General features: G+C 41.3%; 1 protein-coding gene across 3 annotated transcripts in view; it reads right to left on the reverse strand.

Moving 5' to 3' along the window:
- Positions 1-885: 885 nt before the first annotated feature.
- Stxbp6 (syntaxin binding protein 6) overlaps positions 886-20,146 on the reverse strand; it is a 229,119-nt gene continuing 209,858 nt past the window's right edge. For all 3 annotated transcript variants that reach the window (XM_051145532.1, XM_051145522.1, XM_051145513.1), the window contains 2 exons: positions 6,910-7,067; positions 886-2,264 (listed from right to left, as the gene is read on the reverse strand). In XM_051145532.1, coding sequence (XP_051001489.1) covers positions 2,241-2,264; positions 6,910-7,067 — 182 coding nt within the window. In that variant the 3' untranslated portion in view covers positions 886-2,240. The remainder of the gene's footprint in view (positions 2,265-6,909; positions 7,068-20,146) is intronic.

Below are 20,146 nucleotides of genomic sequence, written 5' to 3' on the forward strand. Positions count from 1 at the left end.
TTACAGGAAGTAACCGTAAGAAATAAGCTGAGGTTGAAGACTCAGCTTTCACAGTATGCATATGACCTACCCGTCTGCCCCACCAGAAACATCTTCCCCAGAGCTGTTGTCAGGTAGCAGAGCCGTTTTATTGTTGAATTGTGTGGGGGAGGTTAGACCACTTCTCTCAACTTTTTATACCAATTCTCTGAAACTAGACTGGAAGACAAGTATGTGCATTTTCCGAGCTAAAGTCTGCAAATTAAACCAACTTGGAGTGTTATTTGGGGGCTTTTATTTTTATTGTTTTAGAAATCCGATAGTTCCAATAGCCAGCAGATGGCATCTTCCTGGCTTTTTAAAAAAAAAATTAAGATACCTAAAGAAAAGTATTAAATACAGTAAACATCTGTAATCCCCTATATACAATTCTATAGTATGTTCTTTACCTACCCAAGAGGATTCACAAACCTGTTTGCGGCAAATCCCATCCTCCTCCTGCCATGATATTCCACGGACAGTGTGCTCTTTCCGTGGGGATGGGTTATTAGGAAAACTTAAGCTATTTAGATCATCATTAGTAATCTAAAGTCATCTTACGTTGCTGCATTAGAGACTACATCACACTTAAACAGGTGACTCAGTGGATAGCAAAGAATGAAAGGGGTCCTGAAGACCCAGGCATCTGAAAACTTCATGCATTGCAGTGAGTGTCTGGCCTGTGTAGCTTGCCTCATTGCTTTATGAGGAATAAGCATATATATATATATATATATAATTTATGTTTAGCTTTTAACCTTCCAGAAAACAAAACTTTTACATTCCAAGTGCAGTATTACCTTGAGCAGCACATAATCCAAAGGCCTGGAAGAGACTGTTCAATCTGACAGCAATGTAAAGGCTGTCTGTATAGGACCAGGCAAGTTGAAATCGACAAGTATGTAATATGTCAAGAAGCACATGTTAAATAACACAAAATAAACTGAAAACAACAATACCCAAACTCCAAAACCCAGGTACCAAGAAAATAAAAGTTCTTTCCCAAGGATAATGTGAGAGCGTCTCTAAAATTCGGCATCAATTTGTAAAAAGAGGAAAAAAAAATAAAGTAGCATATTTTCATATTATAATTTACATAGACTTTTATCTAGACAAATCATTTACTTTTATTTAAATTTATTTATTATTGTTGTTGTTTTTGTGTATGTATTTTATATAGTATGCATATGTGTGCTGGGACATGTGTGTGGAGGTCAGAGTTCAACTCTGTGGAGTCTGGTCACCAGGTTTATGCTATAAGCACCTTCATTCACTGAGCCACTTTACTGACCCTAGATAAATTATTTTTTTGTTAAAAATACAAGTACCTCCCCCATGTCAGCTACTATACTTTGGGACAATGACAAAAAGAGAAACATCCATAAAGACAGAGAGGTTTTAAAGTATGTTTTTCTGCAGGTCTTTACTTCAAAATTTTACCCTTCATATGATAATTCCAACTAGTCAGACTGGAAGAAGGAGCCAGAAATGTTTATGCTTCAGCCCAGAAAAGTAGATTTCTATTTGTGACTCTGACTTGTTCTGTGAATGCTTGTGATGGTTCACGCAAAAAGATTAATATGCAAAGAGCAAAACCAAAGGCTGTTATTTCCCCTGATGAATTGTGTGTTTTCCATTGTACAGAGTTAAAACTCGGGATCCCGATTTTTAACTTTGCTCTTCAAGCTGAAAGAACTAGGAGAGTAAGTGAAACCACGAGTTGGCTTTTATTTTTACCCAGGGCCATCATCTGATGCCACCACACTGAACAGCTTTGTTGCTTAGTTTCCAAGAGAAAAAAATTACACTTCGCTACTTTAGTCCTGGCTTATTATTTGGTCCGAATTTCCGATTCAAACTACAAAAACAGTTTTCCTTCAGAAGGAATACACACACACACACACACACACACACACACACACACACAGTCACACACACACACACACACACACACACACACACACACACACACACACACTGGAAAAAATAAAAGTGAAGCTGATGCTATTGCAGCATTCCTTAGCAAGATACGGAACTGTATACACACAGCATGTTGTCATTTATATTAACATCTGAAGATGAAAAACCAAACCCCCTCAATGTCCTTATATTGGAAAAACAAACAACAACAAAATTGAAGAAGCGACGGTCTAGAATTCTTGTAATAACTGCTGAACAAACTCCTCCCTTTTCTGTAGAGGTTCACCAGGATAGTCAGCTTCTCAACATTTGTGCTTCATGGCAAGCTACGGAGACAGAGGGAGAGGGATAATAAAAATGAGACATTAGTAATAGGGAGCTCTCTCCACTTTTCCTTCCCAAGTTCAGGGTGACCACCATTCCTATCCACAATGGCTCCTGGTAATGCTCTGAGTTCTGAGTATGCCCATTTTGCTATACTGAGTGCTAAAGTTTTTTATTTCTTTTTCTGGTCAACAACTCTGGTGATGCCTAATAATGCCTGACATCAAAAAGGTTTTAAATGCTGACACAATAGCTTAATAGAGGTAAGGTTCTGCCTCAGATTTATCTGTCTTCAGCCACATTCTGGGAACCTTACTAGAGGGCCTACATTTTTGTTCTGCCTCAAGTTTTTCATATATTATTTAGCAATGAGGTCCATCAAATAAACACAGAGCTGTTAAGTGTTGTGCGTAATGAATACCGACCATAAATATTTGATCAAGGCCACTGTCTTGGTATTCATTGAGCTATTAACTTTCCACTAATGGGCTTGTGCCAGTTCACACATAGCCACTAATCTTCAGGAATGATTGTGCTGCTGCTCAAACCAGACTCTGGGCCACGGACACTGTAATTTTTTACAAGTACAGTTAGATAGGACAATTTGCTACTTAGGTCTTGTTATAGTCTAAATATTTGTATCTTCCCCAAAGTCATATGCCGAAACCTAACTGTCATGAGTTGGAATTAGGAGATGGGCATGGGAGGTGACTGGATCGGGAGAGGCAGAGTCCTCAGAATGAATTAGAGACTCCTTCCCTTTTCACTATGATAGGATTCTCTCAGAGGTCACCATAAGTGAAATGGGGAAACAGACCCTCCCCAGGCATGGACTCTAGCATCTTGAGCTTACACTTCTCTGTGACAAATAAATTCATTGTTTATCAAATATCATTTTTTGTTTGTTTACTTTAAGCTAGTCCAAACAGACCAATAAAAGCTATTTTCGCAAAATGGTAATGCCCTAGTTTATAAAAGTATCTAAGGATGATGGGCTTTAGAATTAAGAGCAGAAAGAGCACTAGACTAAGCTCGACTCGGAAACCAGATAATACCTGAGCTTCTGAACTTGGAAGTCAGGAACTCCATCCCTTCCCATTGTTTCCCACGCCTGTGAAACTGCTGCAGACTAACTCAGGAGCTGCGGCATTTAATTTACATTTCCTCCTCGTTTATTTACTGAATATTTCACAGAAACCCTCTATCTGTGATTTGTAACCTATGCTACACAATGATGATTAAAAAAAAAAATCAATACTGATGCCAGGGGTGTGCTCTAAGAGGCCCGAGTGCCTCTCCTTCTGGCCTGGAGGCCCAACCTGAGCAACTGCAACAAAGCAGAATGGAGGGAGAGAGGAAGGGAGGGAGAGGAAAGAGAGAGATAGTATGCTTTTTCCTTCAGAGAAGGTAGTGCCTGTTGCCACCTCTTTCCGAACAAATGTGGGCTAGTGCCGAAGAGGCCAGATCAAGTCTCTTTTCTGTGAGACATGTCATTTGAGGATGCCTTAGTTTGGGAAATGCTCTTGCCTGCTGACTCACCACCCATGGCGGGCTGTCAAGACCTGGAGCACACTGCAACCTTGAGTTTTGGGGGGCAGGGGAAAGTGAGCCAGGCCACTTCTGTCGTGAGTTGCTCTTTCCTAATGCCTGGGACTGTGCTGCCAAACCCACAGCTCAGGAAGGAACAATACTTCCTTGTGACAGGCTCACCAGAGCTGGGGTGAGGAGGGCACGGGACAGGAGGGGAGGATCTTCTCCCTCTCCTCTCTAGAGGAGGCCAGGACCCACACAGCTGGAGGACGTAGGTGTATAAAAGAGATCTGTATGAAAAGACATCTCTTGTACCTGGGTCATTGCAGGGGTCCTGGGAAAAATTGGAAGAACAAGATTGTTTTCTACTGTAACCTAGAAAGTCCCGCCACATTTTCCACAGGACTCGGTTGTCCTCAGAGGAACCCTCACCTGGGATGATGGTTCTCTGCCGCGTGCACTGTGTCTTCCTCTTGTAAACACAGCCCATTCTTTATGAGTCAACAGGCTACACATGCCTGCGGAGGTGGTGGAAGGTGGGTGGAAGGCCTGGTTCCACCTCCTAACCCTCTGCTCACTAGCAAGCCTGGCTGGGGCTTGGTCAGTGAAATGACATCTGCATGGTAAGCCTATACCAACGGGGTCAAATCAGCAGGAAAGCAGCCACACCTTATCTAAAGAGGCCGTCCTGCTCACCAAGAATACTGCCGGGGTTGGTGATTCATAAGCACGTTCCCGAACTTAGAAATAACAAGTCTAGCTCTGACAATGTCTTCCACTCCCTCATTCATACTCACTCAGGGGCTCAACAGTGTCTTTTCTCCCTTGGGAACACCATCTGGAGGGAAAACCAATTAAAATGCAAACTTCTCTTGCCCAATCCACTAGCACCAGACAACTGCCCAGTGTTGACTAAAGCTGTGTACGCCTTGGTTGATGGTCTCTTCAACTTCTCGTCTTATAGGCTGTTTTAAGGATTGCTCTCTGTTCAACACTAGAAACTTCCTTTTGAGTTTGGATCACACAATATTTATCTGTATTCTCTTTTTAATTTGCTGTTTTGAAGATTCTCAGTCATCTGTAGTAATTCTCCAGCTTCATTACTGAGCTCATTATGTGACCAAATGGGACAGGCTCATCAGAAGCTATGCTGATTGAAATAAATCAGAAACAATTTAGATTTGTCTGCATGTTCTCTCAGCACCTAAGGCTATATAGGTGCTGCTATTAATTAATTATCTCTGTTTAACTGATGAGAAAACATGGGTTTGGAGAAATTTAGCATTTCTCCTAGGTCACCCAGATGGAAAATGGCAGAGTTGGGCTCAAACATAAGCAGTTAACTACTATACCTTGTTATTTTCCAGCCATTCAGCAAACTTGGCCACAGTGTCAGGGAAACAGTCGCAATGGCCAAGGACGTGGATGTTTGTACAACCCCTTTGTGAGAGGGACGCCTATGTGGATGACATCCAGGTATTGTCTACTCCACATTAGGAAGAATAATTTCACAGCTTCCTTGGTAACCTGGTTTGTGGTTTAATCATTAGCCTAAACTGTTTTAGCAGAGTTTTATCAGTGCACCATTGACCGCTCAATTCTGTGGGAAGGCAGTAGAGATAATTGCCTGGAGTCCCCACCCTTTGCAAACTTTAGGATAGCTGCAAAGTTACTTTCTTTGGCTTTCCTATTCCCAACTCAACACTAAGAGTTTCTCTGTAGATTTCCACTGTCTATTCCCCATCTAAATACTCTCAGAGGCTTTTTGTACTAGTGACCTGGGCATGGGGCCTTTCACATCTCCACACCACCATTTCCTCATACCAAAGCATCTGGGCAAACATGCAGCAGGCTTGACTCCCTTTGTCATGGGTCATGATTGTGAGATCTCAATGTCAGTTTGCCTTCCAGCTTTCTCAAACAGACTTGGTTAGCTCTTCAAGGAACTCCACCTGGTTCTCAGAGGCAGCAGTGCACCAAGACCCTGTTGTCACAGAAAGTCACTGAGGCACTTAGTTCTGGGTAAAGGCAGTCATGATGGCAAGGCAGAAGAAGCATCTAGCAGGAGCCAATCTCCTGGAATGCTTGTGTGTGAGCCCTGGACAAGTACCTCCTGCCCCGTAGAACATATTTTTCTTACTGCTGCTGGTTGCCCATTCTCATTTCCGCAGCAGAAGTGGAGAATTCCATGGAGGCTAATTGAATTATTCTCCCTCAAAAATCAACTGAAATGATCTGAAGGTCCAGATCATGGGCTTGACAGGCCGCTATGTCACCAGTAGATATGGTCCCCAGAAACTTAAATTCAAGTCATTGGTTAGAAACAAACTACTCTTTGATCTGAAGCACAAGTGCAGTAATAAATCTTCCTTATCACTGACCAGTGGGCCTTCTCCTTCCTCTGGTTTCTGATTGCCTTAGATAGGGGCTGCCAGTAAATAGCCCTTTTCCCTTCTCAAAGGCAGTTCTCAGCAAAAGCATGAACATGCACGCTAAGTATCCAGTGACACGAGAAGTATTCTCTGAGTTCTGAGACAGGAGATAATCTCCCTGCCACCTCTGTTCGAAATGAGGTCCAGACAGAGGCTTTGAATCAACAATTCCCAGGCACTTTCAGAGGGGAAACTAGCCTTGGAACCAGGGCTCGCTTTATGTCTGGTAAAGAGCTAGTGACACAGGGCACACGATGGGTGGATACAGACTGAGAAAGAGACAGAATAGCAAAGGACATGCTAGAAGCCTAAAGTCCCCCATAATTCTTTCAATTGTGGCCAAGGACAGGGATACACTGTGAGGCCTGATCTCATTTATCCCTCTGACTGTGACCTGAACTTGAACCCTGATATTTGGGGCAGTAATTAAAGATTCTCTTTGTTACCTGAAATATGTAAAAGTCAGAAGGCCAGAGAAAGAGATGAGGACATTGGAAAGAAGATGGTGACCACAAAAAACAAAACAAAAACAAAAACAAAATAGGGACAAAGGAGAAAAATTCCAAGGCTCCCATCAAAAGGATTATAAAGTGTTACTTGATTTTCCTCCTCACTATACGAACAGTTTCTTGGTACTATGACCTCTAGAAATCCAGCATGGAGACCCTGCTCTCTGCTGGCTCACCTTGTGTGCGGTTTCTGCAAATTGCTGGGCACTGTTCTTCATGTCTTCCGTCTTCTCCTCTGCTCGGCCTAACCGTTCCCCACGCTCATTCAAGGCCTGGCTTGCCTTCTGTACTGCGCTGGTCACACTGTCAGCTGCTGAGTGGAGGATGCTGTTTCCTAGAAGGAGCGTGAGAGTGTCAAGAACTTGGCTAACCCTGAGGGACAGATGGCCACACTACGGAAAGGCCAAGGGTCGATGGTGCCAGAAAACAAGTTTACATTGCTTTGCGGGTAGCTCATTCATCTGTAGGAATAACACCCACAGATCTAGACAGGCCCAGGGCAAATCCTGCCATCTTCTCTCCACTCTACCATCACCTATTCTGCTTGTAGGGGCTCAGAATGACGGGGCCCACTGAGACTTGAGGTGTACTTACATAAGTAAATGGGAACCCTGACAAGTTCCCCAAATTGGGCAAGTTCATTGAGACATATGTGACTCTTATACACATTTCCATTAATTAATTAATTAATTACATTTATTTGTTTATTTTCTCTCTCTCTTTCCCCCCACCCCTTTCTGCCTCTCTTTGTGTTCAGGTCAGAGGACAACTTGAAGTTGGTTCCCACCTTACACCACACGAGTCCCAGCAACTGAATTTAGTCAACTTGGTGGCAAGTGCCTTACTTGCTGAGCCACCTCACTGCTTTATTTACTTTTTGAGATAAGTGTCTCACTCTGAGGTCTAGGCTAGCCTGAGATTCCATCTTTCTGGCTTGACCTCCAAAGTGGTGAGGTTCCAGACATGATTTCCATGCTTAATAAAACTCATGGGAGATATTTTCTTTTTCTTTTTCTTTTTCTTTTTTTTTCTTTCAATCTAGGAGACTGAGCCCAAAGCCTGGTGAATGCTAGGTAAACCCTATACCACTGGCTGTATCCTTAGGCCTTCAGTTTGGTTTAATCTGAAGTGTAGATTCAATAATCACCAGAAAATCGGGGCCATAAGGATTTTCTAGATTTAATGTTCTACACCCCTTTACTTTTATTTTACCACTTTACCTAGCAATTGAGCCAACTTTCCATTGCATGGCTAGAGCTATGATTCGACGATGAGTTTTTAAATTTGAGGGTGATGTGATGGCTTCCAACCTCCATCCCTGTGCTATGGCTTGGATGGTCAGGCTTCCTTGTTCTGGAATATGAAAAGCAGAGCCACACAGCTGCATGCAAGTAGCAGGTAGGAAACCATCACAGAAACTGGCCTCTGAAGAAATTTAGCACTTACAAATTCAGGAATGACACCAAAGAAGGGAGAGGCCAACCATTCTCCAGAGGTCACGTATACTTGGCACTCCACTTGCCAAGACAGGCATCATGACTTGGTAAAGAACTTGCAGGCACTTTAGCCACTGAGGACAAGCACAGTGCCAAATAACAGCCTCAGGAAAATTTATAGCTGTATTTTGTTAACATTGAATGGCATTTTATATAATAGGTTTATGTCTTTGAATAAGTTGATTACATCATTTTACTTTGTTCTGGGGATGGATACTTCTAGCCACAGATAGCTTTTAATAGAAATGTACTTTCCACTAGTCTCAGCTACAAAGGCTTCCTAATTTCTCCTTTGTGAGAACACTCTGGAGGTTGTGGAAAAGAATTTCAGGCAAAGAGTGTCTGATGCAGAGGCAGCACTGAAGAAATCACTTTACATTTTTCAAGGGCTTAATATACGCACACAAAAACAGTGATTAGGGTAAACTGATGTTACCAGTTGTAGCTAGCACCAGATAGATATAATATATGTATATTCATCTGTATATATAGACACAGTGAGTACAGAGCTGAGGAAATGGCTCCCCAGGGAAATCTAGTTGGGCACAAAGGAAAGTCTGTGACTTCAGAACAAATTTAAGAGGAGAGATTGTGGTCTTACTTTGCTTTTATACTTCCAGAGTAACTATGATGACAGTCTATTATCAGAGCTAATAAAAAGCACAAGATTTTGCGATCATACAAACATTCATATATATTGCTTCATTTGACTGTCCAAAATTCTACAGAAGCAGATTTGAAGCAGAAAAGCTTGTACATGGTCATAACACCAGAAAATTACATGGTTACCATCCGTAGATGATGTCATCCTTTTTCACAGACATGATGCAGTGATCACTGACAGAACTGTGGGCAGACTAGCACACAGGTAAAGGTTTTAGCAGGTTATTTCCGAGGGTTTTTCCAGACTGCTTCTTCCCTCAAAACATTCTCCTTGGCAAATTAAGAGTTATTGCTTATGCAACATGGCAAGCCAAGTGACACAAAGAAGAAAGAGACAAGTGGGATAGACTGGAAAGACAAGTGAAAGACTAAAACCTCTGTGACCTCTGCTTCCTTACAGACACCACAGTTTAGCCACAAGAGGACTGAGAAAAGATGAGCAGAGATCTGCAAATGTCAGTGTGATAGTTTATGCTGATTGTCAATATGACAAGCTTAGCGTCACCTAGGAGTCATACCTCTGGGAATGTCCAAAGAGGTTTAACTAGGAGAGAAGATATACTCTATAAGTGGATGGCACCATCCTGTTGGATACAGCCCGGACTGAATAAAAAAGGAGAACACAACTGGAACACCAGCATTGGCTTCTCTCTGCTTTCAGACTGTGGAGGTGATGTGACCAACGTCCTCATGCTCCCACTGTCTCAGACTACCCATGTCTTTCCTGCCTTGATGGCCTATACTCTCAAACTGTGAAGAAAGAAAACATCCCCTTTCCCTTCAGTTGCTTCTCGTTGGATATTTGATCACAGCAATGAAGAAAAGCACCAAATGGGCTATGGAGACAGTTCAGTTGGCAGTATGTCTGCTGCACAAGCATGAGGACCTGAATTCCACTCCCAGAACTCTGGTGAAAACACCAGGTGTGGTGCTGCATGCCACAATTCTGGGAAGGTAGTGACAGGTGGATCCTTCAGACTCTGGCCAGCCAGGCGAGCCAAATCAGGAGTTCAGATCCTGGCGGGATTCCCAGCCTCAATAGACCATATAGAGGGGCTGGAGGGACAGCTCAGTTGTTAAGAACATTCACTGCTCTTCCAGAGGATCCAGGCTAGGTTCCCAGCACCCATATCAGGCAGATCACGAGGGCCTGCTATTCCAGATCTAGCACGCACGCACGCACACACACACACACACACACACGCACACACACACACACACCCTGTACACCCCCCCAATAGCTAACATAGGAAATTGTAATGCAGAATTGATTGCTGTGGGGAGCTTGTGTGAAAAATGTGGAAGAGTGGATCTGTGGAAAGAGAGGCCCTAGACTGCCATCATCAAGTTTAATGCAGTCATTCTGATGGCTGCTTGAAAATATAAAAATTCACTTGAAAGGAGAGCAAGTGGATTGAGAATGCCACTGAAGGAATTTCCTGCTGGAAATTAACCTCCAAGGGAAGTGGTTTCAGGGTTCAGCCACCAAAGTGTACAGAGTCCACTACAGCTGTGGTATGAGGGGACAGACTACAACCTTGAGCTAGCAATAGATCTTGGCTTTTTTCCCAATGTGGTGCTGGCTTTGCAAGCATACAAAATGTAAGACTTACAGGGTCATAGTGTCTTGATTAAGGTTCCAGACAGCCACAGAGGCCAGGCAATGTGGGGCAGGGTTGAGATCCCTGTAAGGACATGATGCCATCGTGTTAAACAATGTATACTCGTACATTGCACCGGAGGCCCCAGGAGATACCAGGACTGTGGGATGTCTGGCGTGTGGAAACTCATAGGCATGGAGTGAAACCAGACCAAGAGAGCCCCTGTGTATCAGAGCAGTTGAACTAGAGCGATGTGTCTATGAAAGGGTAGGGGAGCCCATGTGATGCCACGAGCCCCAGAAACCAGAGAAGCATTGGCAGCATTTGGTGTTTTCCCAGCCAGGTTTTGGATCTTGCTTTTGTCTGATATTTCCTTGCTATGTCTCTATTCTTCCTTCTAAAAACAGGAATGTTTACTCTGTGCCATCGCATGTTGGGAGTATGTGATACAGAGATTCACAGGTAAGTGATCACTTTGAGATACAGATTCACTGTGGAATTTCAAGAGTGTTAAAATTGTAAGACTATGGGGACTCTTCCAGATGAGATGAGTGCATTTTGCATAATGAGATGGCCACAAGTCTATGGGGATAAGAGTTTAAGACGTGTTTGGGAAGCAAATTGGAAAGGCGTGGGCCTGAGTTGCTTAATCCCAATTATCAAGTTGTTGATAGAATGTAGTGATTCTAAAGGCTATATTCTGGCTGGGTAATAACTAGAGGCATTGTCATGGCCATTTCTTTCCTGTTAGTACAGACTGAACTTTAAGATCTAAGCCTGAAAAAACCCTTCCTTAGCTTGCTTTGCCAGGTATTTTGTCACAGGAATGAGAAAAGTAATTAATATGTCTTGGTTAAGAATAATTGTATTAAGATGGGTGCAGTGGAACATCCCAGCACTTGGGGAGGCAGAGGAAGTAGCATCTCTGTGAGTTCGAGGCCTGCCTGGTCCACAATGAGTCCAGGACAGCTAAGGCTACACAGAGAAGCTCTGTCTCATAAAGCCAAACACTAACCTCCTCCAAAGAAATAATTGTATTATTAATTAATTAATTAATTAATTAATTAAAGGGACTTTGTAAGTAACTGCAATAAAATTAAAAGGGTATATAACCAGCATCTTTTTTTCAGTTATAATTGACCTGTATGACTTCCTAAGTTATACACACCTACGAATTTGGACTGAATCTTCTATGCACTAGCCATGCTGCTTCCGTGCCATGACTTTCTTGAAATGAAACCTGTACACGATGCCAGGTAACATCACAGCTAGTTTCTTAATAGTTGTTGTAGAAAGAGAAACAAATGGTGCAGCTAGAATGGAACCATACACTGTACTCACTGTTTAAAAATGACATCGATGACCACTGACAATAGGAAATCCGCCTTAAGTTATTTCCAGTCATAAGAATGAATCTTATTAGGAAACTCATTCTTTCAGATGAAATGGCCTCTCCCAATTTGATTCCTACCCATAGTTTAAGGCCAAGGGATCTTCTCTCATTTGACAGGCTCCAGCTCAACTCCACTCCTTCACACAATGCTTAGCATATGTCCTTCTCTGGTGCGTAACCAAATCACAGTCCTTAAACTACGTACACCTCTTCCCTTCACTTTTCAGCATCCAATCCCACAACTTTCAGCTGAATCACAAACTTCTTGAGTGTCCCCTTTCACTCTGTTGACCATCCCTAAACCTGTAATGATTTTACTCTTTTGACTTACTGCTCACTTGACTTTCTTCTTTCTAGAACCCCTACTTATACCGTAATTCTAGGGCTCTGGCCTCTCCCTGTGGCTATATTACCCAACACCTAGTTTCACAGGCCCAACTTCATCTTTCATAAGGTAGTTCTCTGAGCTTAGATGCATGTTCTTTCTTAGTAGACTCCAAATGAATTCCCCAAAGTTCCCTTAACTTCAGTTATGCAGAAACCTGACCCTATAGTCTTTTCTGCTTTTTCTGTAGGGTTCCTGATTCTGCGAATGCCCTCAATATTTGACTCCAGACAGAAATGTAGGGGCTGAGCTTAGGCTCTTGTTATTTTCACTGGAACCCAAGTAAAGACTGCATTTTTTACAGCTTGTTACACTGTTCTGTTTACCACACTCATGCTCCTCACACAGAGGCACAGACTTTACTGACATTTCTTTTCTTTTTTGTTATTACTCACATTTCTTATAATTATTAAAAAAGGAAGGTGCTAGCTCAAAGGGCATAAACTAGCTGAGACTTTTAGTGTATGCAGAAAATTGCTCTTTGGAACTTTTATTAAACACTAAGAAACTACTTGGAGTTGGCACACCGTTTGCCAGGTACTGTTGTAGTGACTCAACTGCTAGTCACTCTGATGTTACTTATCTAGTATTCAGTTTCTTTCCATTTAAATGTGGGACCTGTCATCCATCTTATTTGTCTACAGAAGACATTAAGATGAAGACAAAGTAACTGTAGCGCCTTGTGAAGGTGTGTCATTCTACTTCCTCTCAGAGGAAGGCCACATATGATTTCTAGAGAAGTTTTGGGGAAAGGCACAATCAATCACACTTATCCATTTTGTTCCTCTTATCCTGGGATAAATTTTTTATAACCAATGAAAGATATTTCTTAGGTATCTACTTGTAGCTCTGTCTTGTTTAGGGGGAGATGCCCACATAGTCATTAAGTGAAAGCATGTTCTGTAAATAGGACACCATCCTCAGAGGTTGGGCTCCATTAATATTGTGTTGTTAAATCAGGAAATAAAGCAATCTCCTGAGACAGATAGAATCATAATTCTTTCTAAATAGACAAGAAGCATATTAATACCCACATTTATTCAAGCAGTCTGAGAAGAAGCTGCCAACCACAGCAAATAAAGTCAGCTGCCTCTTGAGAGTATAGTACAGACCAGTTTGGCTTCACTGATGTTGCCTTTACTTGACATAGTCTTAAAACAAATACATGCTAGCTTCTTTTTTTTTTCTTATCTTACGTATGTTTTTTTTATTAATTTATTCTTGTTACATCTCAATGTTTATGCCATCCCTTGTATCCTCCCATTCCTCCCCCCCCCCCATTTTCCCATTATTCCCCTCCCCTATGACTGTTCCTGAGGGGGATTACCTCCCCCTGTATATGCTCATAGGGTATCAAGTCTCTTCTTGGCTACCTTCTGTCCTTCCTCTGAGTGCCACCAGGTCTCCCCCTCCAGGGGACATGGTCAAATGTGAGGCACCATAGTACGTGAGAAAGTCATATCACACTCTCCACTCAACTGCAAAGAATATTCTGACCATTGGCTAGATCTGGGAAGGGGTTTAAAGTTTACCTCCTGTATAAAACAAAGACGGCAAGATGTCTAAAGGACATGCTAGCTTCTTTTGTGTTATACACTTTATAAAACTGCTGCGAGAGAAACTTGAGATAAAGCCTCATTATTGTATCTAGTAACTATTAGAACACAAGTAAGGAGAAAACAAGGAAGGGAAATAAGGGGGAAAGAGTGAAGCATACAGAAAGGGATTACTGAAGAAAAGCACAAGAAGAGATTTTTAAAATAAATACATAAAATAACTTACTCAGAGATGCCCCATTCCAGTTCTCTCTTCCTCCTTCCTCCCCACACATGATTCCTCTTTTTCCCTTCCCCATACCCTGACCTATCCAGTTCCCTTCCTTCATCCACCCATATGTAACAGATGTGCAGCTCAGTCTTCATGTGGGACGCCAAACAGCAGGAGCAGGGGTTGTCTCTGACTCTGTTGCCTGCCTTGGCATCCTTCTCCCTTAACTGGGTTGCCTTGCTTGGCCTCAATAGAGGAAGATGCACCTAGATTTATTGCAGCTTGATATGCCCAGGTGGGTTGATATTCATGGAGGACTTCCTTTGTCTGGGAGAAAGGGAGGGGAGGGGACAGGGACAGACTGGGAGGAGAGGAGAGAGGGAAAGTTTTGATTGAGATGTAAGGTTAAGAAAGTTAATTAATTAATTAATAATAATAAAACTTGCTGAAGCAAAAAGTATATAAGATAAACCAATAGCTTAGATCTCAACAGGAATTAATTTGATAATTGTACACTTCAGCCCATATATTGGCAGTTAAAAATGTGATACTATATCCAGTGAAAAGATAACTTAAAAGACTTCAGCAGTTATTTCTTATATAATACATATATATTTTAATTATACATTATTCATATTGTTTAGGAATAAAAAAGCAAAATCATCTAGAAATAAATACAGACTAAATATATGCTCATCTGGCTAAGTAAGCAAACATGTTCACCTAAGATTTTTTTGAAACAAGTATTTAAACGTTTTAAATTCTCTCTCTCTCTCTCTCTCTCTCTCTCTCTCTCTCTCTCTCTCTCTCTCTCTCTCTCTATCTATCTCTGTGGTAGGTAGATGACTGCGGTTTAAAATGTAGGCCAGAAGAGGGCATCAGATCCCCCTGGAGCTGGAGTTATAAGCATTTGTGAGCTACCTGATATAGGTGCTCAGACCTGCACCAGGGTTCTCTGAAAGAGCTGTAAGTACTCTTAACCACCAAGCCATCTCTCTAGCCACAATTAGATTTTTAAAAATAGTATTGCTTTACTTGGACTATTTCTGTTCTAAATTGCAAAATGCAGTATGGCAATACTCCTTTTATCAAACTCTCTCTCTCTCTCTCTCTCTCTCTCTCTCTCTCTCTCTCTCTCTCTCTCTCACACACACACACACACACACACACACAAATTCACAGAAATTGGTGGAAAGATGTATTATAATAAATCTGTTAATATACCAAAAACATTATTACGCTCATATTGCACGCTTAAAGTGTTCAATAATAAGTTGTTCCTCAAGTAGTTTAAATAGCTCCTGTTTAATTTTCACTCATGTTTTAACTCTCTTAGCAAAACCACTTCCATGGGTAAGGTATAAGGTACAATTAAATTGGGCTTAAAGTAGTAACATACACATTGCCTTTACTGGTTATTAATATGTAGGATTAATCTTCCAGTCTACCTCTAGCAAAATAAAGTTTTATGGTGACCTGCTTTCTAGCCAGCTGCTAAAAGTGCTCCCTACCACTTACACACTGTTTTTTGCCTGTGATAAAAGTTCCACTCTTGCCCTTCACTGGCACTTCAGTCCCATTGTTCTCATGGTGCATCAAAGCAGATGCTACTTAGTCCTGTGACCCGCACTAAACATCTTAGAAGAATACAACTTAAATGCCAGTGATACTAGTTGTCATTTATATGACATGAGTAATGGTATGCAAAGACTTATCCAATCTAGCAAAACAAGTTGGATTCTAATTCACAGATGCCATTAATTATCAAAGACTAATACTAGATTAAGAAACATAACAAGCTCTTTATACATAAGACAGGCTGACTAATAACACCACACCATTGCATGTCAGGGTTGGAAGTCCTTAGTGCCATCTTTAAAATGAAAGTCTTCTACAGGGCAAATATTACTTGTATTTTTGTGTTGATGACCACATGGATAAATAAAAGATAGATGACCACATTGTTAAACAAACAAACAAACCCAATGACTATATAAAGCCTTTCTAAAAGGAAGGGTATTAACCCATGCTGGGGCCAGATGCAATATGAATGTTAGCCAATCACAGAACAGTTCTCATTCATGAATGTCTATAGGGCAAGAGGTACTAAGGTTAGTGTTAATGTCCCAAAGAAGATATTCTCATTCTGAATTTACAGTTACAGAAATACAAGCTCTCAGCTGCCTTGGCACTGACTCCAAACCTCCTAAGCAGTTAGTTTGGTCAACACTTTCCAAAGTGGCACTTAGGGTTAAAAGAAAATGTGGCACAAAAAACCCCCATAATTGTATGTCAAAATAACATTATAAAATACAATCTAATTAGGACATTTCTTGAAGAATTTTGGATAATTTTTCATAAACTAATATAAGCCCTGCATTTAAATGAGATAAGGATTCAGGAAAAGTATGGTGTGTAATTTCTCAAACTGAATTACTTGTGGGGTCCTCTTGGACAATGTATTGAGGTAGAATTTGTTAGAAACTGCTGCAAGGAACTATTTACTCTGAAGCTAAAGAGAAAAAAATGTAAATCTGGGCTGTCTCCATCAATTTAGTAGTAGATAGACAAGTCATGTAATTATATTCAAAGGGCTTGCTTGCTTTACAGAGGCAGGGGAACAGATACATCATGCTGAATGGCAGTTCTAGAATTATCTTTTGTTTCAATTTGGTGGTTAATTTCAGGGCCCATGAAGCTTGCTTGTTCCATGGAGGTGGATGTCTAAGAAAAATGGACTCAGCATCCAGGAATACTTTGTAAACCCATAAATCCCAAAGCCTACTTGGAAGAGAACTTTTTGTTGTTGTTGCTGTTGAAATCAGTAAGGAAGAAAATTGGCCCATTCTACCAAATACATGTCTTCTATTGGCTATGTCAAGGTAGTTTAGTGGAACCTTAAAGACTTAAGGAAAAAGCCCCATTCTCTCTCTTTATCTCATAGGTAACTATGACTTCATAATTTACCTCTCAATTCCAACAGGCTCAATGCAAAGTCAAATATTCAGGATATTTTTATCCATGTCCCTTTAACACGTAACCTTAGGATATGAAGAAAAATCTAGTGATACTGTTAACATTAATTTAGCATTGGTTCCTAGGCATTTGTACTTATGGGTTATAGGAAATGAGAACATCAAATAAAAGAATACATCTGTTGGTTCTGCTCAGAGAATAGCAGGCTCTCAGAAGGATAGCTCTTCAAGAAAGGTATCCTGTAAAATACGTTGTTCTGAGGTTTAAAAATCTCTGCACTCAGGGAGGCAAAGGCAGGTGATCTTTGTGAGTTTGAGGCCAGCCTGGTCTACAAGGCTACACAGAGAAACCTTGTCTCAAAAAAACAAAACAAACCGACCCAAACCAAACCAAACCAAACAAATAAAACAAACCTCAAAAGACTCTCATCTAGAAAAGTGGATTTTGTTTTTGTGTCTCTTGACATTTATGCTAACGTACCAGTTATGCCTTGCAGGTCTATCATCTTAGTACAGTAGGAAGTTAGTAGCTTCTATTTTTAAAAACTACAATCTTAAGTCTATATAATATGAAATCCCCTAATGTAATGTTATGGCCTATAAAGCAAACTCAGCTCAACATGTGGAGTCTGCTACTTTCTCGCTGTGCAACAATGAATAAATTTCCTTTCTCTCTGTGACTCAGTTTCATTTCTTATCATGGGGTCAGGCTGGTACCTATGTCCTAAGATTTGATTGTGGGAAATCTCTCAGGCAATGTACAAGAACAAGGTATAAGTGGTACATGCAGTGGATAATCAACATTAAGCAGTAACAAAATAACCTGGCACTAAAATCTTCCTTCTAGGCCTTCTACCTCAGCTCCCCTTTCCCATCACTGTGAACAGTCTTCTATGGTCATCTCTCCTATTTTCCTCATCATTTTGAACACTCGGCATGATGTTTCTCACCCATTATGATTCTTCTCTTATGCTTGGGGAGATGGTCAGTGGGTAAGAGCACTTGGTATTCAAACAAGGACCTTAGTTTAGACCACAGAATATACATAAAAGTCCAAATGTGGCTGCACACATCTTTAACATTGGAATTGGAGACTGGAGATGAAACAGTCCACTGGGGCTTGCTGGCCATACGACCTAGACAAAATAGAGTTAAATCTTGGTACAGTGAGAGAGCCTGTCTCAAAGAAGCAAGTCAGAGAATGAGAGAGCTAGACAGCAATGTCTTTCTTTGGGTGCTACATGCGAACATAAACATATGAATGGGCTGCACACATGCTTAGAACCCCCTGTTCCAGACACACAGAAGCTCTTCTCTCAGATTCACTGTTGACCTGGCCACTGGACCATAAGCTCATTGATAGGTTCTTTTGAAGGTCACTCTTATTTAGCTTCTAGAATGCACTTTCCCGATTTCTACCACTCACTTTGATTCCTCCCTTTGTTCTTTTTCTGGTTAAAGAAATAAAGTCAGAAAGGTCTGGGCCTGATTCTGGCTCTGCTGAATTGTCATCTCTGGTCTCAGGTAAGTACTCTGAGGTTAAAATTTCTAATCAGTAGAAAGGGAATAAAAGTAGCTGTTTCACAGGGTCTATTGTAAGAAGTAAAATCAATATACACTTAGCACGATGCTCATTTCACCTGGTGCCATTCGCTTACCACAGAACACATGTGTTCCACACATAAGCTGTCCTGAGTGCCTTGCAGATTACACCTTGGCATTAACTCAGTCTTTCTTTTTCCTTTAACTATACAATTCTATAAAAATTAACAATGGTGTTTACCTCATCTCCCAGGTCAACATATTTGACTGTAACCTCCACCATCCCAGCTAAGTCTGGAGCATCCTACCTCAAAAGGGCATTTAGCTCTCCACTTTGTAGAGGAATTTTAATTCAGAACATGGCTGCTCTGGCAAGAGATCAGATTCAAAGACCTTCTAGGTCTGTGTGATCTGGCTGGAATAAAAAAAATGCCTTTAATTCAGGAGGTAGAGGCAAACAGATCTGAGTTCAAGGATAGCCTGGTATAGAGTAAGTATCAGGTAAAGAAAAGTTTAGGACTAGCCATGATGGTATGTGCCTTTAATCCCGAACAATGAAGGTAAAGTTAGTTTGTAGAAGGAAACATCCATGTTTGAAAGTGATTTCTAATTGAGTGGCAGAAAATGTGACAGATCAGAGAAAGATTTGACGTAACAGGATATGTCCAACTCACAAGAAGGGAATGGAAAGAGAAGCTCCTTAAGGGGCAATGCAGAGAGAGGGGGAAGAGGAGACAGTTTTACCAGGATAGTAATAGAGAGACAGGTTGCAGAGAGAAAACTCAGCTGAAGAAATAAGACAGAGAATGAGAAACAACCAGGAGATTGGAAAAGACTGCTATAGTTAGTTTGAGGACAAATAGAGCAATTCAGAGGCTGAGAAAAAAAGCCAGATCAAACAAGTCAGTTGGGAGAGGTGTTTGAGCCAGAACAGTTGGGTTGAACTTGCCAGCCCAGAGCTCAGAAAGAACAAGGAAAGGTGATCTTATTAAGAAGTAATTCTCAGAGGCTAAAAATATTCTAGGCCTAAGTTAGATTGTACAAATGCTAGAAGCTTCCAGGACAAGGCCTACATTAGCAGATGGAGGCAGTCAGCGTTCCTCAGACAGCAACTGAAGACGGTGACTAAAAAGATCCCTTTTCACCACTTACTTCTAGTTACTATGGAACCTTAGATTGTTTTGGCCCTACTGAACAACCACAGCATCCTGCTTGGTTTTTCTCCCACTGCACTTCATGCCTCCAGTACTTTGTTTTCTTTACAAAGAATCATGTCGGTCATGCAGGCTCTTTGTTTTTATGTGAACTGGGTCAATAGAGTCAGTAGTCAGGGTCTGTCTTGATTTGGTCCCAGGATACTTACTTGCAGCCTCTCACAGTTCCCTGGCCTTTATCTATTGCCCTACTGTTTCTTCCAAAGTTATGATTTTACAGTGTGCTACTTCAGAGAAATGCATATAATAAATGAGTCTTGGAGAAAAGGCAATGTGAATAAAAAGCTCAACAAGAAATACCAGGTCCATCTCCGTTCCCAACCTTAGCAGTAGCCAGTCCCTGTGAGTTAGGCAGCACCAGCCCATCCTCAGATGCA

This window comes from Acomys russatus, chromosome 1 (genome assembly GCF_903995435.1).
Source record: "Acomys russatus chromosome 1, mAcoRus1.1, whole genome shotgun sequence".
In the NCBI taxonomy this organism is placed as follows: domain Eukaryota; kingdom Metazoa; phylum Chordata; class Mammalia; order Rodentia; family Muridae; genus Acomys; species Acomys russatus.